Here is a 25,765-nt window from a genome sequence, read left to right on the forward strand (position 1 = left end):
TAGCTGGCGGGCATGCGCGCTTGGCGCTCCCCGGCCCGGCTCCAGAGGAGCAGGCGCATTCCCCCCTCCCGGCAAGTTGGCTGGCTGCAGCGCAGGCGCAGTCGGGACCTTTTCGGGAACGTTCTGTCTCGCAACAACCTTCCTCTGCAAGGGAAATCCTGTCAGGGTACGGGCCGTCCGCAGCCCCGGTCCTCCCCGCCCCGCCTCACCGGCGTCTGGGCCTTTCCCTGTTACCGACTCCTACTGCAGCCCACCCCCTCTGCGACAGCCGACTGCTTGCCTCCCCCCACCCACCCACCCACCCCCAGTCGGGCCGCGACCTCCCCCCCTTTCCCGCCCCGGTCTCTTTTTTTCCTCCCCCGAGCTCAGCCGCCTCCCGCTAAGAGAGTGCCCCGAGCCGGCCTCGGAGGTGGTCCTGCCCGGGGCTCCCTGCGTTCGCGGGGATATGCGGCTTTGAGGAGGGAGCCTCACGCCAGCCTCAAGCGTCTTCTCTGGAGCGGCGGACATGGGCCCTCCGCGGAGCAGGGGAGCTCCCCTCGCCCCTCTCCTCCCTGCCCTGATCCCACAGAGATCGGTGGGCGCTGACGGTGCCCAGGATCGGGCGGGATCGGACCCGTTTAGGTTAGAGTGGGGCAGGTGATGGTCCTTCCCTTGCTGAGGTGCCGGCCTCGCCTCTTGCAGCTGCCCGGAGTTTCCTCTCGTTGAGACAAGTTCTAGCTGTGGGAGCACAAGGGCAGAACAGACTGCTCCACGCCACAGGAGAGGGACGGAGGGGACTGCCAAGAAGATCTTCATCCCCGTAGCTCTGCTGCTTGAGTTAGAGAGAAACCTGCTGCCTCTCCTCTCTGTTTCTTTTGATCTCCTGGAGAGGAGAGGTGAGTTGTTTTTCCCTCTTGTCATACTGTAGCAGTGGAGAAAATAGGCTAGCTTGCAAGCTGCAGAAGTTGTTCAGGATGGCTTCAAGCCTCAGCTGACTGGTTGGTTTATTTTACTTGAGAGTCAGCCCTGTGAAAAGGCCCACTGATGGAGAAAGAGATCAGCACCGTGTTAATTGCGCGGTTCTCTCTCCTTTGCTGCAGTGCCCACTTTCACCGCTGTCTCCTGCTCTGCCTGCTCCTGCTTTCAGCATGGTAAAGAAGAATACTATCCCTGATGGGTAAGTATCCCTCACACTAAGCAAGAGGCAGGAGCGGGCACAGTCCTGCCCACAGAGAAGGGGCGCTGACTGCCCCAGGCGCTTGCTTGCCACAAGCATCTTCACTACCTACAGCCAGGTAAGGTAGGTATCTTCTCCAAGACAGGAACAACCCAGCCCTTCATCCCCCAGGTGAGTATAATGCTCCAGCCTGTCTGTGAACACTTCTTCATCAGCCAAACACAGTCCCTTCTTCCTAACCTTCTTACCCCCCAGGTGTATACCTACTGGGGAAATGGGAAAGTGGTCCATCCTTCTGACTACTCAGATATTTGCTACCAGGAGTGGAGGAAGAGCTGAAAAGATGGGAGCAGGTGGTTGCATGCATGTGATCAAGGAATATTTTCATGGATTCAGGTTCAGAAACATCCCGCATTTTTGTTTTTAACAAGAGGACAACAGAAATGTATCAGCAAAAAATAATAATAAAACCCAAATGCACTGTACAGGCTTTCTGATGACTTGATTGGGAGTGCATATGGGGAGGCAGAATGATCTCATTTAAAATAGATACAGTTCTATTTTCCAGTTCTACTAAAAGAAAAAAGGAAGTCCAAGTTGAGACATTTAATCCATGTGTTACTGCTGACATCAGTACAAACTTCTTGGATAGGAGGGTGTGCTGAGATATAAAGGCACACTGTAATGGGACAATAACTTGCAGTTTGTACATTATTGAGGAAAGGTTGAGGTTATCCTGGTTTTAAGGGAAGTGTTAAATAAGTTTATTAAGAACATTCTTAGGAGGAACAATAAAATACAAAAAGCGTGATTTTCTGCAAAATATATTGGCCTAAAAATAAATAGAAACAAAAGATGAACAAAATTTTCAAAATAGCTTCAAGAAATTTTGAAGTTTTTTTCATAGCTGACAAACTGAGGGATTAAAACTAGAATAAAATTTAACAAAAGCTGTTTAAGCATGTCTTTCTCTGAAAGTTTCTATGAAATTTCAGTTAAAAGTTGGTCAAAATTGAGCTAAAGTGGGCTAAGTTTGCAAGTAGTAATGCAGAAAGCCTGAAAGAATAACTGTCCTCCTTGTTTTCTCCATACTTGTAAATTACTACTAAAACTTTGAGAAGCAGGTGCTCATTTCTCCCTTCTTTTTCCCCCCCTTGCATTTGAACTGGAGCAGCTTTCAGGCTACCTGCATTTCTTCTCTTAAGTATGGAAGAAGCAGTGGACTATACTTTTGGCTTCTATGATTGGAAACTAATACCTGTGTATCTCTCAAGGAGGGAAACATCTACTGTGGAGTAATTGGTTATAAAGTTAGTGTTACTATATGACAAAGCTCATGATACTCAAGTGCTTTCAGCTTCTCCAGATACTTACTTTTTGATACTATTAACAAATCACGCTAGACATGCATAGTATTAGGGGTTTGGCAGTAAAGGAGTTTAAGGAATTGTCAATTTACCAATCTCATGCAGTAGTACATTGATGTCATCCTTGTGCTAGCACAGCATGTTGTAGTTCTTCACTCTGAACTAGTTTAGGACACCAGGAAAAAATAGCAGTGAATCATAGAAGAGGACTTAAGGAAAACTAATTTTAACTTAGGTGATCCTGCATGTATAATTTACTGGTCCCAGAAACAGTTGGTGGCAGAAGTCAGATTGTGGAACACTATAGCACAAGGACCAGTCCAGACGGTAGCATGCTATGGAAGTACAACCTCAATCATATCACAGGATTGTAATAGCAATAAATCTAACAGTAGTTTTGGTTTTAATGATACTACAAGAGAAACATGCTAGTAGATAAACAAAAGAAAGGCACAGGACATACAGACATTTTTTAAGATTGTTTTTCTGTTACTGCCTTAATTCTTCATACAGTTCTTAAGTTTTAATCCAAATGCCATTATGTTAATTAAAGCAGTGCAATAAATTTGAGGTTTCAGTTAAGTTATAAGTAGCTAGGAGTAGTGCAACAAGAAATGATTTTTTTTAACTGCTCAGCTAATTACTATCACCTTTTACAATACTGTGTCTGCAGCATAAAGTTGCCTTTATGCAAGGGCTGTGCTATAGCACTGCACAACCTTGCTAGATATCAGCACTTTGAGTGTACTCAACACCTAAAGTAATACTAAAGTGGTATTAATTGCCAGTGTTACCACTGGATCTGCACTGCGAGTCTTGTACCTTGTTCTTCTTGGCCCACTCTTGGTTTTGTGTCTTTGTTACTCAGCCCTAGCCCAGAATGTTTGATCTGATGCTGTTTGCACTGTCTTTGCTCCAGCAGTAAGAGGAGAAAGTAAACTGGAAGTAAGACTTCCTGTATTGCTTCATAGTGAAAAGCATTTCTCCCCTTTCCCGGTAATGTCTTGGCACAGAGCTAAGGTGTACAGTGTCCATTACAGTGTCCATCCTGGAAAGTAGTGCTGGAGAAGTAATTCTGTAAGGAAGTGAGACATAAGAGAGGGATTCAAGTGACCCCTTGCACTGCCGTTCCCACTACAGAGTTAAGTTCTGTTTCTTCACAGTGTCTGAAGTGGTTAGAAATCTTCTGTAGTTATATACCATGATGGTTTTTTGGAGAACCAGCCAGTAAAAATCAAGTCACGTAGCAAACAGTCATAAAATACTATGATTTTTTTACAGATTTATACATGTTTGTGCTTCAGCATCCAGAATCCTACTCTGTGTATAATTTCATAAACTCAGATTCAGTTCTGAAAAGCATCTGCAGAAATGTCACTTTCTTGCATGTTTCCCTTAAATGGTATAAAAAAATACCAGGAGCAGGATCTTTTTATTATAAGGACAAAGCTGAATTGTTTCAGCCTATGTACCGTAAACATACTTGTTTAACTGAATTGTTCCTGTGCAGACTTAAAAAGCATCAGCATTTTCATTTAGACAGGAATGTTAAAGACTATGGCATAACTGACTGTGCATATTCAAGGGTGGATGGGAGAGAAGGGTTACTGTAAGATGAGAGTTTATTTGTAAAGTAAAAGTGCTTCATACCATCAGGCATAGAATGTTTGCATTTAAAAATGTGGGATGGAGAGAAATTACTTCTTACAATACCTGAGTAATAACAACATCGCTATAAGAGTTGAAGGCCCATATCTTGTGTTACAATACACCACAAGTACAAAGCTATGCAATTACTTATTGGCATGGCATGGAAACTTTTCTCCCATGTTTTACATCCACGGTATTTTTTTACAAGCTATGACTTACTCGTATCCCATTTACAGGGGTTGAAGAAAAGCAAAGTGAGAAATCTGTGTAGTAAGAGATGATTAAGAGCTATATTCCCTCCCTTCCGCTTTTGACATGTTCAGTGTGTGTTCTGTCTTGACAGCATGTCATGGTCTTTTTATGGCTATCTTTTCTTCATCTGAATAGTAGTGAAGCTGGTGTCTGTAGAGGTATGAAAGCCACTTGGAAAATAAAACTCTGCGTATGTCATGCAGCATCAGTAGCCAAGAAAAAGGAGAAGAGGTTCCAAGTAGTATTCTCTATATGATCTTGTTACAGCTGACAGTATTTCAGACTTGAGTTTCTCTGCAGTTAGAATAATTATCCTTTTTGAGTGTTTTGGAATTTACTTTCCTGAGTAAGTTCTAAACATGTAACTGCTTCATAATCATAGATGCTCATGAGGGGCTCCAGAATTGTAGAAACCCTTAAATCGTTAAGCAGATGAAAATAATTCTGAATTGATGCCCAGAGTTCAGTGCTAGTTTCTCTTACTGGAATTCTGGAACACATTATTGCTGAACTAAATGTTACACACTTGGAAATGTAAGATAAGAGAGCTTGCTTTCTTTTATACTTCAGGTTTTTTCCTGTCAAAAATACCATAATTACTCTGTAGAGGTATTACAGTATAGAGATTTTATTCATTTTTTTAGTATGTGCTGATGTAAACATCAGTTTCATAGGCAATCTAAAGTGGGTTTAAGGTTCAGAAAGACCAATGAGTTCTAACTGTTTGCCATAAAGAACTTGTAGGGTATCTGTTGACAGTTTGCTGTCCTCTATATTTTTATATAAATCTGTCACTGAGATCTGACAAACTAAAGACATGAAACTTCCAAATTATTTCCAATTCACTGATTCCATTGTATTGTACCTATGAATTATTTAGTAGCTTTCTTGTCTAGCTTGCCATGAAAAATGTGTGTAATGTCTTTATGGGTAACTTAGTATTTTTCTTTTAAAAAATTACGAAAGAAAATAAATAGTAAGGCATCCATCTGTTTAAATGATTGAATCTGAATTACATACAGCTGCATATTTTATCTGCTTCAGTTAAAACTTTTAGTAGAGCTGGGTGTGCAGAGCACAGTTTTGTCATACCTTCGTTTAACATTTGTGTTACAGGGATGCAGTAGCTATAATTTCCAGTATAATTTTCTAAGTTTTGGAACAGATTCATAGTAAGATTTACTTTAACAACTACAAATTATGCTCATATCTCAACTGAATAAAGTTTTCTTAACTAGATTTCAAATTTGTGTTGAATAATTACAGATACTACTGATATTTACATTCTGTGCTGTGTTTTGCAGTTCATTGATATGTAGTTTTGTATATTTAAAAACTTACATAAATGTCTTTGCTATCACTTTTTTATTTTTTAATAGCAAGATATATGCAAAGTATAGCTATTATAATGTTCTTTGCTTGGATGTTCAGCATACCTTTCAGCTTAACTAGAGGCTTCAGAATGAATACTACATTTTGCCTTACTGAAATTTACTGTAAGCTTGTCTTTATCATGGGCATTTCTATAATGTCTTCTGTTATCCCACTTGAAGCTGGAGGCTGTTATGCAGGCCCTGTTGATAATCCTCAGTTGATTGGTCTTAGAGCTGATTGTTTTTTAAAAGTGTTTTTAAGTTTTTGTTGCTGTTTGTTTTTTTTCTTTTGTCCTCAAAGTCCATTTCACTGGTCGCTGCTGTTACAAAGCATGTTGATGCTAGATTCTTGGATTGATTTACATCACATATCTTGTAAACTTTTACAAGGATGCATGAAACTAATTTCTTTTCTGTTGTTTTACTGAAAATCTCTGAAATTTTTAGATTAAAGAAGACAATAAAACATAGTTGCTTTTCACGTAAATTAAAATGGATAAGCAGAGTAATATATTTTCATGTAAACTAGCCTTAAAAACACATAACATATTAGCTATCTAGAGTCTGTAGTATCAGTAATAATTGTATTTATTTATTCAACTGGAAGCTATTCAAGCATCACAGAAATTTCAAAGGGAAAAGAATGACATTTTAGTTTGATTTTAACACTTTTTCTCAACCAAGAAGTGATTGTTTTGTTTAGAACAGCAGGCAAAATTCTGCCTGTGTTTTAAAATAATTGATGGTATTTGGGGAGTGATGAAGACAAAACATGATAGGGAAGTGGGAACTGCAAAAGCTAAATAGTTACATAATTGGTTAAATTATATGTTTTGCTGACTTTCAGGTTTTGATCTGCATGTAGTCCAGGGATTGTTTACCTTTTTGAAAACTTAGAAAAATAAAGCTGTAATTGAAAATGTATCATGTGTCCACAATATGTCACTTTTTATTTAAGTGCTGTTCTCTCTTAATTACTTTGTTACTCGAACGTGCAAATTCTTGGGTTTTTGTGGCTTTGGATAGTTTACAGTTCGGAAAAATTTTAATTACCATATTGAGCCCATGAAAGCCTATCATAGCTATTTTGATGCAAACTTAAGAGTTTGATGTGCAGTTATTTTTACATGGTTCTTGAAATTCTGAAGGAGGTTGGTTTGTGAAAGGACCAGAAATACCACAGATTTTAAGGTGATAGTTTGCTTTAGTGTATGCTGACCTAGATTGTCTGCAATTTGACAACCATTGTGTTTTGTACAGAAATTTTCAGAGTTCAGTTTCTTCCTGGATATGCCGCCTTCTGACTATTGTTTGTGTTGGGAAGCAGTGTTTCTCCAAATTTACATGATGCCATTTTAGATTCTTATCACAACATCTTTCTAATGTGAATGGCATTGGTTCTAAGGTCAGAGCTATTACCTTTGTGAAGCAAATGCCTAGATTCATTTCTAGGCTTAGAAATAAATTCCATGCCTGTGTCTCGGTAAAATACCACTGCCTCTTTCAGGAAACTCTTCCTGCTGTCTTTTCAGCTACTTCATGTCCAGCTTGTTTTTCACTCAAGCCTCTATTACATTTAGTCATTGGTACAGGAATGATGATGGTGCCAAGTCTTGTGGTAACACCTTTGACTCCTGGCTTGCTTTCTTCCAGTTATGTTCAAGCAGGAGACAAAAGATGTCACAATACTCATTGATGCTTGTTAAAATGCTTTTTTATGTCTTTGCTTCTGTAACTCCTGTTTATGTGACCACCTGCAGCTTACTTGTCTTTGGTCACTTCTGTCTTTATCTAGACTTCTTCTGTAAGAGTTTTACTTTCTTTAGTCCCTGTCTCCTATACTTCCCAGCCATATTCCTTTATTGACAACAGAAGAATTTTGAATTTATTTCCTTAGCCAATCTTTGCTTAATTTCAGTCTGCTGGTTTTAATTTGAGATATATTTTAGTTCGGCAGCAGTATGCTGAAATTTCCTTTTAAAATATTATTTTAAACATAACATGGAACACATACCCTTTATATTTTTTGATGAAGAGTGCCTTCTGCTCATATTCTACCGTTGAGCTGTCAGCAGCTTTTGAGTTTCTTGCTGATTTTGCAGATTTTTTTTCTGGGAGGATTTAAACAGCTTTAAATACAGGAGAATAAAAACCTGAGTTTACTAAGGTCTGACAACGAACTGTGTAATCCTGGTGCATTATTTTGTCAATCTCTTAATATGAAAAAAAAGTTCGGAATTTTTACAAAGCCTTTTTTACATTGCTGATTAAAGAAAAATAGATTTTTAAGCCTTTTTTTGGTAATTTCTTATTGGCTCCTAATTGCTCATGTTTATGATAATCATGGTAGATTTACACTCATAGTTTTCCAAAAGAAAGCAGTTTAGAATCTGAATTTGTAATTTATGGCATCTTTTAAATTGTCTTACTACATAACTGGTCTTTTGTGGTTGGGATTTTTTACTTCTGCCTTCCTTCAAAATGTTTCTAAACGTGTCTGTGAATATGGCTGGCTGTCAGATTAAATCATACTTTTGTAAAGAATTAGTACATTTTATTGGTAGAGGTAACACCAAAGAGTAGTTGAACTAGGTTGAAGAAGAAATAGTGTATTCTTGTTTGGTTTATCTTTATGACAGCTTTTGCTCACTAGTTTCTATATCTCTATGTACAGCTCATTTTCTAATTCTATTTGGAAGTTTAAGAGCAAAAGCAGGAAGAGTATTTCCTTGTTTTAAATAAATACATGTAATTTCCAGAGTTATTAAAATTAGCAAGAGGCAGGAGCTGGTATTAAACCTGACTTTGTAATTAATTTTAACAGTAGTTCGGATTAAATGTACATCTAAATAATGTTCACAGCATTTAGTGCCTTTCTAAGATGAAGTGAATGAGATAAAATTAAACGATGCACAGGGCAGATTTCACAGGTTTTGTGTTGATTTTGTTTATTTTTTTTAACTGAGCACTTCTTGCAACTAAGATATTTCATTATATTGTGGGTTTTGTTAGCTTCAGTAATATTTTCAGTCCATTTACACTGTTTATGATCTTAATTGATTAATGTACAATTTATGTATCTTACGCTAGAATAAATGGAACATAGTCTCAGATTTTTGTTTTCGTATGTTACAACTGGTGTACAACTACAAGACTCCAAAGTTTACAAGCTCAAAAATTCACTTAGAAAGACTTCTCAAGTTAGAATACTTCTATAATACACAACATGTAATTTTTTGAGCAATGCTTTTCAAACTACAGTGACTGAGAATGTGCTCTTTTTTTTCCCTGTATGCAAGCTGAGGGAATATGGGAATATATGAAGTAGGAGATTGTTTTTGTTCTCTCTTTGCAATTATGAGGTACAAAGTTTCTGCAGTAATTTAGAAGGTTTTACTGCAAATACGTCTCAGTGGTTTAATCTCTAGCTTGTCCTTATACCATCTCACCTTGTATCTGTCTTCTGTGTGACAGCTGTTTGCAACCACCTTCCCAATGATGAGTTGTTATTACTCCTTTGTTACTTCATTTGTTATCCATTAAACTAAGCGTCTGTATGCCTACATTGTGAGCCTCAATCTGTTCTTTAGCTCATGATGAAGATGAAAAAGATAAGTTAGCGCTAAAGACACTGATGTAGTAGATTGTTACATGATTTGTTAGTATCAACTATGCTTCCGGTCACCATGCTGTAAGTGTTTCCTTTGTTACTTCCAAGCATCTATGAATGGTCATGTTATTATTTATATATTATGACAAGTATAATTACGGACCTTTTATTGAGAATTTTGCCAGCCAACATCTAGTTTTTGTTATGGTCCTATATGGGAATTGTGAACAAAGCGAAATATTCAGTGGTGAGAATATTTTAACACAGAATATTCAGTTTATTTCGTAAATTAATGTGGTTTTATGGAAATCAGAAAGGAATCTAGAAGCTGTTGGATGCTCCCTTTAAAGGAAGAGATTAATTAAAACATTAATTCAGAAAATTGTAAATGAATGGGCACCAGTGTTAAAGAATCTTATGAAAATGTTTTGTGTTTTAGTAGTTGAGGTACTAGCTGAAAATGCAAAAAGCTTATGTAGATTTTAAGTCATCCAGCTGCATCTTCTGAGGTCATAGAGATAGTTTGTCCTCACATGAGGAGAAGAAATAAAGGTCCTAAATTTAGTAAGTTACCTCTTTGAAGGTAAAATTTATCTGCTGATTAACTTCTTGTCCTCTTCAAATAAACTCTTCGTACTTTTTAAAAAACCTGAAATCTCTGAAAGGTGATATATCAAGAGTTTTTTCAGTATAGTGTAGAATTTGTGAATACCAGTTCTTTATGGTTTTGGAATTACTAGCATTTTGAGTGCTGTAAAAAAATCTTCATATTAGTAGGTGATTTTGGTCAAGTTTTGGTGTGATGGAATATTCTCTGTATTTTCCAAGTACCTACAGAAAGTGCAATCAAGAGTCTTTCTTTGAAAAAGAAGCAACTTCGTGTTTTTAATGAAAGTAAACTTTGCATTTCTCTGTCAATTAAGTGATTGATGCAAGCATATAGTAACTTCTTAAAGGTGTTTGATTCAGCCAAGTTAAAAAATTTCCACCAACTGTAATAAAACAATATTTTTTTACCTGTTGAACCTTACCCATCTGCTTTGCTTTATATTGGTGCTACTTGTTTGTAAATGCTGTCCTACCATTTTGAGGGGAGGAATTTTTTGGAAGTTGGAGAAGGAGGAAGACAAAAGACTGTTTTCAAGTGTCCTGATGATACCTTGAAACCACTTCATGGAATAATTGCAGATTTGGGGACATAATTCTACTGTATAATAGCAGCAATCCTGCATGTTATCTCTTAAGTATTTTCTTTGTGGTGGTGCTTTACGGGGAATAAAGATTCATTTTATTATGGCTCCTGACTTTAGATTTGGAAACAATAAAAATGTCTTTATTTAAGCTGTGTAGTGTGCTAAATAAACTTCTGCCTTAGTCAGTGCTGTAGCAATATTCTGTTGATACTCTTGCAGCAACTCCCTGTTTCCTTTATCCCAAAATAATGCTGATCTATTAATTTTATTCAAATATATAATAACAAATTTTTATAGTTATCCTAAAAAGATTTTTGTTTCTTGGTGAAATAGGCGGGTTACTAATGGAAGATGGATTTTTAAAAAATATTTTACTTACTTATCAGGATTTAATTGGTTATTTTCTCAAATTCATGCACATCAGTTTGCTTACTTATGTGGTCAAGGAATTTTAGGAACTTTTGGATCCTGCTGTTCAGAAATCTAAATCTTCATATATTATTCTAGTAGCTGCATGGCCCATCATAGAAAAAAAGATAACTATCATATCTTTCTGCTTGGAGAAGTTTGAAATAACCGTTATATTCAAAGGATGTGAAATATGGCACCAGATTTGCCTGATATTTGTAAAACACTTCATATAGTTTGAAATAACTGTTATTATAATTTTAAAGGAGCATAATTTTCATGTGCTTTGTTTTATCAAAGTTTTAATCCTAAGAAGATTTTTTAAGTTTTACATGAAGCCGCGGTGTTTTCTGTGGAATCATATCATTTGAAAATATTTAAAAATAAATATTTGTTTCATTGCAGATGGCGGAGTTTGACACCAGTTGGACAGCCTATACCAGGAACTAGATTTATTGCCTTCAAAGTACCTTTAAAAGGGGTATGTATAAAAAATAACTACAGATTGGGTCTATTAGACTGCAAAAGTAATGAAGAATAGTATGAATATTCATACAAACTTCAGGAAAGTTTTATGAAAAAAATTTATTCAGATTTAGCCTTTTCAGTCATCTACTAGTGGCTTTTTTACATAATATTCTATATTTTTTCTCTTTCTTTTAAACTTTGTGTTTGGTGTTACTCTTTTTATTTATCTTTTAAAAATCACAAAATCTCTAATCAATCAGCATGATTCATTTGATCACTATTAAGTGGCCTAGATTCATTCTCTTATTTAACATCTTTTCATGACTGTTGTAAGAAAATCATGCGGAAGGGGTTATGATATGAATAACAATCTAGGCAATGTAAGCCAAAATATAGTTTTACAGAAATCAAGCACTCATTAAAGGATACCAGCCATTGCAGTACTTTTAAAATTATAGATTCAGATTACCAATTTCATAAGCAAAAAGCTTCAGTGATCTGGAGGAATGCAGTATATTTGAAAAAGAAGTCTTCATAGATTTCTTTTATTAATGTGTTAGTACTTCCTTTAGATTCTTACTAACATGGAGTGCCATCTTAATCTATTAGATACACTGAATCAGATCTTTCATTCTTTGTGACAATACAAAATGTGGAGGCTGTCTTTTTTAGACTCTTCAGCTGTCTGGTGGATTGAGGCATAGGACAAATGAGAGTAAATAGGGCAAATTTGCCCTTCTGTATAAATTAACTCTTACAAGTCCTTGCTTGAGATACACAGGAAATAAAAGTTTCTAAGCTCTTTTAAAGTTCAGTGGCTAGACATAAACTTAGCAGTTAAGAGTAAATACTCTAAACTGTTGTCTACAGATTGCACTCTGGTAGTCATACAAAAAAAGTTTGGTTCTTTGGGTATATTAGTGCCCGTTATGTTTTCATTCACCATTCAGTTCACTTTTGTCAGCATTGACTGAAGTGGAATGCTTGCAGGGTTTGCTTCCTGCAGCTGCTTTTACAGCTTTAGTATGATGGTTTGGTTCCTTTGACACCAAGGATCTCATACTTGACATTGTTCATGTTCTACATGGTGCTGATGGATTGTACGATAGTCATGTGTCTTACTACCAAGACCACCAGTGAACAGATCTAGCAGTGAATATAAAAATCAGTAGATCTATAATTAGCTTCTTTGCTATTGAGCTATTTGATAGAGGATTTTTTGCATCATCAGCTCCTATAATTCCACTTGATCCAGCACCAATTTTTTGCATAGATGCACTATTCTAGGCAGGATTTATTCACTGTATCTATTTCCAGGTCTCTGACACTCCAGATTTCAGAGGAAGATACTTCATTGCTAACTTTACTCTCCCTGTAGCTCCTGTGATAGACTGGAAAGGAGCTTCACCAGAGATCATAAAAAGGGCGACATGCTCAGAGAATGTTTATAGCAATATATCACAAGTAGGCACTCTATGTCAGTGTGTTGCTCGCCTCCAGTCTTTCTGATCTCACTGGGACATAGATCCCTGTTCTGTGAAGCTGTCTTTGAACTTGGTCAGATATAAAGTCTGGTACCCAAGAAACCAAAATCTGTAACATTTCTGTCCCTTCAGTTTGTTCAGTCTCAACTATGCAAGACAAGCGTGCCAGAGACTGTGTGCTTGAAACTTGTGGAGTTTGTGACACAATACGCATAAAATGCATAACTGGCTAAACTATGATGTCTTTGCAAAGATGGTGGGGGTCAGTAAATCTGTCCAGAAATGCTGAAGACCTGTTTGGTCATAGTCTGTCACAAGTCCTATTATTAAATTGCTGGAACAGACCTCTTAAATAGGCAGGAGTTTCCTTCTTTGCTGCCTATTAGGAAATTGATTGGTGATTTCACCCAAAGGGAGAAAACATTTTCAGTATTTCAAGACTCAAGGGTTATTGTTTTAGTAGAAGATGTGCTGCTGGTAAAGGCTTTAATATCATGGGTTTACTTGGAAGGATTTTCGGTCCTTCCTTTCAGATCATCATTGTAATGCCAACAGTAACATTGTAGGATGGTAAGGACTGGGCAAGTTCTTTCCCATGCCATAGAAGGATTTTAGAATTGATACAGATTTCTCACATTCTCAGAGACCAATTAAACACCTAAACTACTGAATACTTGCAGAAGTTTTTCAGAAAATTCAAAGTAGTCCCATAACACATTTAAGTGTTTATTCAATCAAGCAATATTTTTATGTTATTTTTGTAAATTGTATTCCACCTCAGTTTGTGTGACTTCGCATAGTAAAAGAAAACATTCTTTAACGTTCTACCATAGACCTTTTGCAGATTCACTGTTGTCACCTCAAAGTTATTGAGTTCAGTTTCAGATTTTACTAAAAGTCACTGCTGAATGACTCGTGTTTGTTTTGTTTGAACCTCAACAACTGCCAGTTTTTTCAGCAGTGCACCAGTATCTGAAATAATAGGACTGAATACTTCTATATGCTTTTTACCCTACTCTTTTTAGCTCAAGCTTCCTAATCACATAGCAGCTTTGATAGAACTGTCCTGCTGTTTATTCTTTAATTTGGTTTCCTGTCTCTGTTTCCAGACTCGAGATAAGTGCTTGCTAGCATCTTAGATTGTAATCCGTATAGTCAAAAGAAGGAATGGTTAGTTACCCTGTAGCATCTGTGGTTCTGAGAAGTATGTGGTCTGTGGCTGCCTTCCTTTCCATTAGTTCTGAGTCCAGTCTGCTTGAATTTCTTGTTGACAAAGGAACTGAGAGGTGGTTGAGGCTGCTGCATCTTTTGCCACTGTCTTTATTGGTTGTGGCTGAGCCTGTGTCAAAAGGCTCTCACAATGGACAAGCACGCTATTCAGAGAAAATCCAGTCTTGCGTATATGAGGCATTTTCATACCTAGAGTGAAGAACACATTTCAAAAAACACAGCTACAATAGGGTGAGTAAACATTTTTCCCACTGTTTCTGTCAAATTAATTATTCATTACCCACCAATTAGTCACCATATTTTAGTCCCATTTAATATTTCCCAGTGCTAAATGACATGCAAGTACACTCTGCCAAGAGATGAAGCCGGGATAAAAATGTCTGCACAACATTTGTGGGGAGAAAGATAAAACCTTTAGAAGAAATGAACTCTTATATCACAACTTCTAATGTTTTATGTGAAATACACTGATAATTTTGTGTTATTGTGCAGGACAAAGTATGTTTGGGGGAAAGGGGATTGTGGTGTTTTACTTTTTGCTGATGTGTAGTTACTTAAAAATCAGTATATACATGCTGCATTTTGCAGGATTTTTGTGTCTATCAAATTAGTGCTTATTTTAATAATGTTTGTTAACATTGTACAAGTGGAAATTCTCACACGTTTTCTTGTATTTCTTCTGAATAGGAATATATGACAAATTCTTGCTTTCTTTTTATTTAGTTCCTTTTCATTTTTTATCCATATAATACATGGATGTGGTTCTGATACTGTAAACATTCCCTTTTGAATACTGATATTTCCTAGTCCTAATTAAAACAGAATATTACAAATGCCATGTTATTAGAACTTAAAAAGAAACTCTTTCTTTTCCATTTTCATTGTAGGCAATTAACCAGAGGCTTACCCCGACCCAGAAATTTACACCAAAAGACTTAATTGCTGCTATGAAAGCCTTAAATGTGGAGCTTGGATTAATTATTGATTTAACATATACCACACGATACTATGAAGTTAAGGTAATACAAGCATAATAACAAAATAAATTAGTTACTGCAACCTTTGTTTTAAAGTATTTATGCATTTGTTTACCTTGAACTGGAAGAGACAAGTGAGCCATCTAGACTTACTTTGTGTCTCCAATAGAAACTAAATGCTTTATTACAGAGGAAATAACTCCTTCTCCCAGCTAGTTGCATCTGTGGTTTATTTGTATTATGGTAACTCAGAGTAATGGAGAGAGACTTCACTGCCAGGCACCACAGAAAAGATGTGGAAGACTTACAGTCTGTGCCCTGAAGACATTCTCATTTATTCCTACGGTCTTTTTTTACTGATCCATAGTGGAATCCACTAAGAAAGTGTACATTTTTAAACTTTATTAATTTCAATTTTTTTACCAGTGTGGTCCAAATAACTGTGCTTAATCAGCCTCCTGTTGAAAAGGAAAATAAATAACAATGTTATCACTGAATGTTAATCTTTGAATGTACATGGGCTGTAAGCATTAAGGGAGTGAATATGTGAGTATATATATGATTGTGGGTGGGAGGAACAAATATTGCTAATAATTGTATAATGGGTTACAATGGAATTACAAGAATGTGGTCTCTTTAGTTACTGTGATGCCTTATTAGCAGGGATAAATAAGTCATCTGTAGAAACTGTTCTTTGAGATCAGGTCTTTAAAGCAGAAATGTAAATGATAGTTTCTGAGAGTGTATCTCTATAGAATTGTGTCAAGATTGTTTTCAGTTTCTGCTCAGGATTTGAATTACTGTTTTACATTGACGTTATGTTAGATGCTGCTTAAGGTTTTTCATTGATGCAAGACTTCAATAATTTTAACCATTTTTTTTCCTTCTTATTGCTAGGATTTACCTAAAAGTGTGCAGTATAAGAAACTTTATACCATTGGACTTGAAGTCCCCGATAATGCTACTATCCTACAGTTCAAAAAATGGGTCAGAAAATTCCTGTGGGAAAATGTGGGAAATGGTAAATATCAGCATCTTATGCTGTAAAAATACCAAAAATTTTATTTCAGTGCTAACTATCATTTATTAATTTCAATAGATATTTAAGACACCAGGGATGTCAGGTTTTCCATAGCGCTTTCCACTTTACTGTCATTAATGTACATTCTGTGAAGCACTACATATCTCTTTTGCATTCAAAGCATGTATTTTTCAAAAATGACTAGTAACTTAAATGCCCTTCCTAATAGTAGTATACTTACATTTGCGTTATGTGTCAAAGCAACTGCAACAAGGCTTTCATCTGTGACCCAGGTTGTCTACCATCAGCTTAGTGTTGTAGCTGCCAGCCCTTTATGGATATTCTGAATAGCATGGGGTTTCTCTCATGGCACTGGGCACTGATACGTGTGAGCAACTTAAGTCCATTTAGTCTTACGTAGCAGTTTTTTGATTTATGTGTCCATTATTGCCCTCATATCCTAGCAATTCTTAAAAATCATATTACAGACACAGCGTCAATGTTTCCACAGTGTGGATCTGCTGCTGATTTAGCGTTTATGCAATAATACAGTTCTTGCTGAGATGGTGTAAGGCACTTTTTGCGGAAATAAATTTGCATGTATTTTGCCACAGCCTGTGTGCAGCTTTTACCTTCTCACTTTTTTGGCTAATGATTCTTTGTAGGCAGATTGTAACTGTTTGTCCAATATTGGAGGACATATTTCAAGCTTTTTCATGCTATTTGCTGTGATTACTTTGGCATTTTCTGTGAGAAAGTAAAGATATTAACTGCCCAAGTGCATAGTTTTTGCTGCAGATGGTCAACTCTGTTTTGTGAAAGAGCTCTGACCTAAATCTCAGGAATGAGAGCTTGAATTAGAAGTGCTGGGAAAATTAAAAAGTATAAGAAGAGCCTTTGTCCTTACTCAGGAAGTTAGTATGTAAATTCTTCCTTTGCTCTTTTTTTGGCATAGGGAAATTACTTGGAAATTATTCGTTTTCTTCTGGTTTTGATTTAGTGACTTTTGTGTGACAAAGAATAGTCTGTATTTGAATCTAGTTATTTCTGATTCTCAGAATTGAGAGAATCAATTCCTAATTTGTTACTGGATGAAGACCTGCAGTTCCAGCTAGTAAGACCATTTTGGTAGGGTAACTTCAGATTTGGGAGAATTTTCATTTTTATATGAACTTACTTGTTGTAACTTGCTGTCTGTTTTAGATTACCCCTAAAATTTCTCAGGATTGTTCTTGCATACAATTTTTGAGAAGCTGAGTTTTTTTAGTGTCTGAGTTGTTAGGACACCAACTTATAATAAACTTTTATGACAATGTGACTGTCCTGTTCTGTGGCAGTTGTATTTTCTCTCATTGAAAAATTTTTCAAAGTCCCATTTCAAAGACCACTACTTTGTCTGTCGGTACTTTGTCTCTGCCACAACTTTGTTGTTCTGATGATTAAAGTTTTTTCATGTGAAATCTAGTCTAAAACTCTCAGTCAGTTGATATACATCTATTCTTATGCCAACTTTGCCCTTAAGTATTGTTGTTCTCCATGCCCGTTATTATATTCAGTATCTCAGATTTGGTTTTGCAGACTAAATAGGTCCCTTCTCATAAACCTTTTTGTGACCATCATAGTAGCCCTTTCTATACATATTTCAATTTGATTTTTTTTTCCCATTAAGTATGGGTAATTAGAATTGTATGGAATAGTCTGGATGAGGTTTTATCAGTGCCTTGCATGATCATATTAGTCTTTCCCTATTTCTGTTGGAAATACCTCATTTGACACACCCTAATAATAGTATGTTATTCTGGTTTTTAGCCTTTAGCTGATAAGTATAACCTTTCCAAAAAAAAAGATTTCTTTAGAGATTACTGGTTCCCATTAGAGTGCTGCATTTCTGCATGCATGAACCTAAATTCCTCATCTCTATGGTTCATCTCAGTAATGATCCAAATTTTTAGTCCAGTTAAATTAATTCTTCTAGTAATGTATTTCATACTCTTAGACACTAGGGGTATTATGTTTCTTTTCTCCTTTTTGTAAGTTTTACGAGAATCTGTAAGTTCCTCAAATTTATGTTTGCTTGTTTAGATTTGCTTTCAAAACCATATTTTATTCTTTTTCTCCTGTTACTGCAGTTCTGGCTGAGGCCAGCCGCTTTACCTGTCATCACTCCTCTCTTTTTTCCTACCTTCTGCAGAGTTAATCTCAGTCTTCACAGGTTTGGAAGTAGTGAGCTAACTGCTGCTAGAGATCCAGCGTGAAGAGGATAAAGTCTGGATGTGTCTGTTCTTTTACAGGCGTGACAGTATAATTTTGTAAATAGCAAGCATTATTTATCATTACTTTGCTAGAAGAGTACAGCTTTTTTTTTGTCTTCCACTGATTTTTTAGTAATTTCACTTGCTGAATTATTAAAGACTGTATTTTCCTTTTTCACAGAGAAACTCATTGGCGTTCACTGTACTAATGGAATTAATAGAACTGGCTACCTTATATGTAGGTAAGGCTTGTATAAAAACAGAAATCATTGTTCAAAAAAGATAGTGTCCTTATATTAATCTGTAATCCCTTTGGGACAATAATCTAATCCTATTTTTCTTTAGATATCTTATAGATGTTGAAGGCTGGGATCCAGAGGCAGCAATTCAAGGTATTTATACAGTTTGAACTAAGGCATGTGTTGGGCTGTAATTCACCATTACTACAATTGTATTCACAAATACTACAATTCTATTTTAGTATCCTTAGAGATATTTCATGTGCTGGCTTCCATAGAAGATTTTCTCTAACTGTTGATTCTATTCCAGGCAAGGCTTGAGCATTAGCAAATTGACAGCATAGTAGGAGTACATTTCAGCTGCTTAAAATTTTTTTCCTTTTGTTTTGAAGGGTTTTCAGTCAGAGATTGCTACCACTACTAGTTTCAGTTGTTTTAAAAAAACAAAAAAAACAAAAAAACCAAAACCCTGCCATATTGCCAGCTTGCTGAAGTATTTAATATCAAGTTAGAACTGTTTCAAATTCAGCATCTCATGGTGAACAGAAACTTGCCTTTCACATTTTTGTGGCTCAGTTTGAGCACATTTCATTAGACATATCTTTTTTTCTTTAGCTTTTGGTGATGCTAGAGGTCATCGCATGGATGGTCTTGTGTATCTCACAGATCTCAGAACACAACCAATGAGAAGGTAAACAAGGGCTTTTATTTGTATGGTTAAGATTTTCCAGTATGTGTACTGGTATTTCGAAAACTTCACTTCCAGTCCTAAGCCAAAATTACCACCTTCTTAAACCTTTGACGTGACTACACATGTATTGTAAGATATGAAGAACATGAAATGCAGTGTACTTCCTTCATTCATCTTTTGAATTTATATGGTTCAAAAGATTATTTTTTTTTTTAATCTGACAACTACTGTTGAACATCGGTGTGGTTTTATCATACTGTCACAAGTGTATTGAGTCTGCATTCTCTCAAGATAAGCTGAAAAGAGCCACTGCAAGGATTTCTTTATAAGCTGTATGATCTGCCTGCTGTTGATGGCATGGTAGAACCAGATACTTAAAAAAAAAAAATTACAACAGTTTTAGGAATGAAAAGTATGGGAAAGTGGAAGATTGTTCTCAAATCCTCTGTTCGTAATGGTTGTATTGCTGGGGTGTAAGAATTTTATGCTTATCCTTTTCACGTAAGAATAGCTAACCTTTAGGTATTCCTAAATTATTTGTGCTAATGATATCTTATAGCAGTAAATTGATTTTAAAATAATGCCTGACTGATTTGCATCTTTCTAGTTTAACTGAATGCCCTTTGGTTTATTTCTATCATTGTTTTATAGTCTGTGCATGATTAAGTTAGTCCTGTGTCAGATTTTTGAATAGGTATGGTGCTTGTCTCACATTCTTTAGGATGTTGTTCCAAGCTTAGGAAGTTTAGGTATTCTCTTTGCTTTCCCTGCAGCCCTTCCTCAAATAAATTTACAAGATTAAAATTTGTTAAGTTATAAACGTCTGTAAATTTAACCTAACATACAAAAATTTCTGTCATTCTAAACTGAAGAATTTTATGTGGGGTTTTTCCTGTCTCAATGGTATGTTTTAAAAAAGAAAGTTTATGTGAGATATTTTTATTCTTCTTAGTAACCTTGGAATGGATGTATGGGATTCAAATGAAGATATTCTTCCCCCACCACATGCAATGGAAGGACCTGTAGAGCGGTTCCCAAATGAAGATTTTCAGGGGTAATAGGCTGAAACATGGAATTAAAAGCCAAAAAAAAACACACCGTGGAAAAGATAATTGTTTCTTATTAAAAATACTATAGATACTCTAATTTAAAAGAGATTTTATGAATATAGCCTACTCATGCAAAATATATTTATAGAATTTGATGAAACTGAAAAGATAAGGGAAAGAAAGGGAATATGTGCTATTAGAAGTCCATAAGTAATTAGTTCACTTGGAAAGATTTAGGGTTTTACTTTGGCTGTGCTGTTTATTATTCTACAGTAATCCGCAATTATTTTTAATTAATTTGGAGTCACTGGTTTTGCCTGTTTAACAAGTGCTATAGAATTACAAATGAATGTTTGTCACAGCTTCTACTATGACACTGAAAGTTTTATAATCTTACTTACAGGTTGGATTCTTAGTAGCTTTGATACCTATGTATTTGCAATGTCTTTCATATCAATTCTTAGTTTAAAAATCTTGTTTTCATTAAAGATTTGTAACGCTTATAAGAATGACGTTTATTTAAGACAAAAACTTCTTTACAGGTCTGGGAAAAGATTAAGAATTTATGATAACCACTCTCACAATGATTTGCAAGGAGACATACAGTTGAGAGATTTTGATTTCATTAATAAGGGACCTGGACAAAGACGAAGACCATTTCATGACCACCAGGCTCAAGATGATTTAAGAGCACCGATGCAGATAAGAAATTGGGACTACAATAGGGGACCAGGACAGAGGCGAAGACCCTTTCCTGATCACCAGTGTTACGATGATTATCAAGAAGACATGCAGCTGAAGGACCTAGACTTCAATAACGAGGGACCTGGACAAAGGTTGAGACCTTTTCATGGACACCAGTTTCATGATGATGTACAGGCAGAGAGACAATCAGGGGACGTTGAATTTAACAGAGGCCGTGGACAAAGGCAGAGATCGTTTCCTGACCATCCATCTCACAGTGATTTGCAGGAAGACAGGCAGTCAAAGGATTATGATTTTGGTAGCAGGGGCCGTGCCCAGAGACGAAGACCGTTCCATGACCACCAATCTCACAATGAATTTCAGACTCAGATGCAGTTGAAAGAGTTAGAGTGTGTCAGCAAAGGTCCTGGCCAAAGACTGAGATCTTTCCATGACTATCAGTCACATGATGACTTGCAGCCACAGATGCAATTGAGAGATTTTGAATTTGTTAATAGGGGTCGTGGGCAGAGGTTGAGACCTTTCAATGATCACCAGCCTCCCAATGACTTACAAACAGAAATGCAACTAAAAGATTATGATAATAAGGGTCCTGGACAAAGGCGTAGACCTTTTCATGACCATCAGCCTTATGACGACTTACAGGAACAGACTCAGTTAAAAGATTTTGATTATGTTAATAAAGGGCATGGACAAAGGCCAAGACCTTTTCATGATCGTCCAGGTCACGATGACTTGCCACATGAATGGTGTTCAGACAGGTAAAGCATCCTTGAGCTGTAAGACCAGAATTAGAGAATAAAAGTCTAAACCTCACCACTTTTAAATTAAATTTCAAAATTTTTTTAAATAAATTAATTTAAAATCAATTAATCATCCTTTTAAAATCATCTATAAATGATCAGTTAATGAACTCTTTTTATTTTGACTTATGGAAGTGTTTGATTGTAAGCTGGAGTGTTGCAGCTTTGAAAGCCAATGTTTCTTAAGTTAGAAGGTTCTGCTTCTTTAAATTAAAGTTTATGTGTTTCCTTTATCTTTTTAGAGTCAGCTTGAAACAAAGCTCTTTGTCCCACTTTGTTTTGTATAGAAACTTACATTTAAAAAGCAATCCTCAAAACAGAAGACGATATGAATTTTTATTTATGCCCTAAGACAGAGATAAACAACAATGCTACAAGGAAGTTTGACTTGCATTTGTTTATTCCATGAGTTAGTAATATGTTAGAAATCCCTTTGCTTCTGAACTTGCATCATGCTCTCCCAAATACATATATCACTTATTAGTAAACCTATTGGATTCTGACATATTTCAAAATATTTTTAATAGTTCAGAATGTATTTCAGATATCTGTTGGCTAGTAAAGTTCAATTTAATCTCTTCCATTGTACAGCTGAAACAGAGGATATTATATCATTACAATGAAGCATACCATTTCAAAGTGTTAATACAATTGAGATAGGGTTTTGTTAAAAATCTTTTTACTTTTGATTAAAATGTACTTAAAAGTTTATCTCATTTAATAAACACATATTTCTCAAAAGCTTACAACCATTTGTACTCTTCTTAACATGCGATTCTTTTGGTTATTTGCAGAAGTCTATCTTTTTCTTCCCATGAAAATGTACCAGAACCTCATTTCTCCTCATCTCCTTCACTTCACAGAGATTATGGGTCTGATAATGATGACTTTAACAGAAGTTACAGGTAAATATCAGATTTCATGTTGTTTTCTGACTTCATACTCTTACTGCTCCAGCTTCCCAGCTAAACAAAAAAAACCAAATTAACTGCACAGTGTAAAAATTGTTCATGATATTTTTGCTTAAGTGCAGTTTAAACCATTGAATCTGAACACTGAGCAAATAATGTGACTAATTTGTGGTCCATCTATACTGAGTTTGAGTGTGATTATGAAATGGTTTGAGAATCCCTGACACAAGTCATTGACATGACAAGCACAGTTCAAGCTAAGGTACTACAAAATGTGAGAAGCTATTGTCAGTAAGCAAAAAAGCAAAAAACAGGTGCTATATTTAACTCATAACTACCATCTACCACAAGCTAATGAGTTTTACTGTGAGGGATGGTCACACACTGAAACAGGTTGCCCAGAGCAGCATCCCCATCCTTTGAGAAACTTGGAACTCAGCTGGACATGGCCCCTGCACAAACTCACCTAATTAGACCTACTTTGAGGTCTAATTAGAGCAGGTGGCCCTAGGTACTTCTAGAGATTCTTTCCAGTCTAAATTAATCTATGGTTCAGTGAGGGAGAAGATTTTAAAATTATAAAGATTGTTCTGAATTGGCTTTATACACCACTTATTTTACAAAGTAAGGAAGGTACTTGAGAGTAAAAAGAATCCAAACCAAGAAGTATATATTTCATATATGCATTTTTAGATCCTTCCATATGTATTTTGTAGGGGAGTGATTCTTCTATTGCAGTAGAATTAGTAAATAAAATATTTGGAGATATAAATACAAAGTATATTATTGCCTGTTGAGACTATCACAAAAATAAAAGCATTAGCTTAGGAACAAAAATGGCCCCTAGGTAAAGAAACCCTCAGTAAACAGGAATTAATTAGAAACATCACTTGAAACAAAATATCTTCTAGTAGAACTACTTACTAAAAAGAGCTGTAATTTTAATCACTAGAATTGAAAAATTAATATAAACAAGTTTGCAACATCCAGTAGAGAGGATTTTAATTCTAGGAGCTAAAAACAAGAATGAGGGTCTGAATTGTTCCTTCAAAGTTACACAAGTTTAATTTCTAATGGTGGTCACCAACAATAAATCAACTGTTTTATTTCTAAGGATTTCATTGTTCATATTTGTTCTTCTTACAGTAATCGACCAAATTGCCCTGAACACAATAGGAGGATGCATCCCTCAGATGAATTTAATAGAGGAAAAAACAGATTTGCACCATATTCTTCACGAACAATGCATCCATCTTCATCTGTCCACCAAGAAGATAGTTCAATAGACTATGAAAGAAAACCTTTTCAAGGTGAAACAATCAGAGAGACGGAACAAAGTAAAAGATTACCAGTTGTAACAGTTGATTACAATTATGGTCTGCCATTAGATTATGGACCTGAAGAGGATGAGAGAACACATTATGATTTACCTCCAAGAGACTGCTACAACTGGAACTGAATAGAAAGTACAGTGTTTGCTCAGCTTAGGCTTACTTTTACCCATTTTACTTTGTATGTGGACCAATTTTATTTTTTTTAAAAACAAATTAGGAAAGCACAAATTTCAGTAGTAGAGAACAGGTCTCTATTGTAAGATTAGTTTCTACTGTGTTTGGTTCTTTAAATTTATTAGGGTGTATTTGTTGAGTGTCGTTGGAGACAAGGTCTCAGTACACATGGAATTAAAGTAGTCCTTCCTTTTAGTGAAATTGGAACCCTGTACCTTAAAACAAACAACTTTGATTGTAATTGTGTCTTTTGTTTTATATTTCTTTAAAATGTATGTAACTTCCAGATGCAAAAGTCATAATAAAATACTGCACTATCAGGTAGATTAGCACTGAGATTGTAGAAAAAATACTATGAAATGAACAAAGCAAAGTTATGTCCATGTCATTCTTTAATTTGAAAATAGCAGTTTGAATTATCCCTAACAGTGTCTGCAGCATTGCAGTTTAATTCCAGATTTTCTGTACCATCAACTGAACTGACCTAATTGCACTCTTTTTTTCATAGCAGAATTTTTCCCAGATTGCTAAGAACATGGAAGCAAATGGAGTTTGAATACTGTAAATGACAAGCTTGTCCTTCAATAATCTGAGTATCCCATCCTGACTCTATATTTTTTTCTGATCCCATAGGTTATCTATGTTTCAGAGTAGCCCAGTGCAGGTAAATTTCACAATTTTCGCAGCAACACATCCAACTGAGGTAGCTCATGTGTCATTAGCTTACCTGTCTCAACTGGCCAAGTTCACCAGTACCTAGAAGTAACACCTCCTTGTTTGTCAGTCATACGTGTCTTACTCTCCAGTTCTATTTTCTATAGGTTTCTTTTTACAGCACAGCAGAGTAATGTAATCGGAATAGAATAACCTCTTCAGGTAAGTGACTTTTAAGTCATGTATTGGACAGTCTCCTCTGAACTGCCACTTCAGTGGGTCTCAAGAAGGTAGTGCAACAAGCAGTAACTAAATTCATGGCAGCAGCTGCACAGTAGCACCAACAGCTCCTACTGTGGATAAACAAATGTTAGTTCATAGGATGGAAAACAGTATTAATGTAATACTTGGGTAAATTTTAAAATTTACTTTTTTCATTATTATTACATTTCATAAATTCCTATTTTTAAATGGCATCACAGTGAATAAGGATAAAGCTAGACCATGATATTAAACAATTAAAATGAATGCTAGATACTTAAGTCATGCAGTTAAGAAATTGCCTCAAAAGTAGCATAGCTGTAAAGCATAAAGCAAGAGGGTGTAGGTATACATTAGAAAACTGAAAAAAGAAAAAAAAAAAACAAAACCTGTTCATGGCCAGAACCCACAGAGTTTTTTTGCCTTTTAACTAGTAGCTTAAAACCCAGATTTCTGAATTCATGGCTCTATAGCTATTAAATAAGGACTAGATTTAAAAAGTG

General features: G+C 35.9%; 1 protein-coding gene across 1 annotated transcript; it reads left to right on the top strand.

The window, feature by feature from the left end:
• The first annotated feature begins 40 nt into the window (after positions 1-40).
• On the top strand, positions 41-24,720 carry LOC129208704 (uncharacterized). The gene is made up of 13 exons (XM_054831896.1): positions 41-166; positions 1,080-1,156; positions 1,412-1,552; positions 11,415-11,490; positions 15,079-15,210; positions 16,066-16,189; positions 18,623-18,683; positions 18,787-18,833; positions 19,296-19,371; positions 20,324-20,425; positions 20,963-21,886; positions 22,723-22,833; positions 23,986-24,720. Exons 2-13 carry the CDS (start codon positions 1,128-1,130, stop codon positions 24,296-24,298), a joined length of 2,136 nt encoding a protein of 711 aa, XP_054687871.1. The 5' UTR covers positions 41-166; positions 1,080-1,127; the 3' UTR covers positions 24,299-24,720.
• The last annotated feature ends 1,045 nt before the right edge of the window (positions 24,721-25,765 follow it).

Source organism: Grus americana, chromosome 7 (assembly GCF_028858705.1).
Source record: "Grus americana isolate bGruAme1 chromosome 7, bGruAme1.mat, whole genome shotgun sequence".
NCBI classification, from domain to species: domain Eukaryota; kingdom Metazoa; phylum Chordata; class Aves; order Gruiformes; family Gruidae; genus Grus; species Grus americana.

What these genes read in the sequence shown, in the direction of transcription:
- LOC129208704 (XM_054831896.1), top strand. Translation starts at nt 1,128, where the DNA reads ATGGTAAAGAAGAATACTATCCCTGATGG. An exon ending in AAGAATACTATCCCTGATGG is followed by an intron (nt 1,157 to 1,411) that starts GTAAGTATCCCT and finishes CTTACCCCCCAG; the next exon opens with GTGTATACCTACTGGGGAAA. An exon ending in CACGATACTATGAAGTTAAG is followed by an intron (nt 15,211 to 16,065) that starts GTAATACAAGCA and finishes TCTTATTGCTAG; the next exon opens with GATTTACCTAAAAGTGTGCA.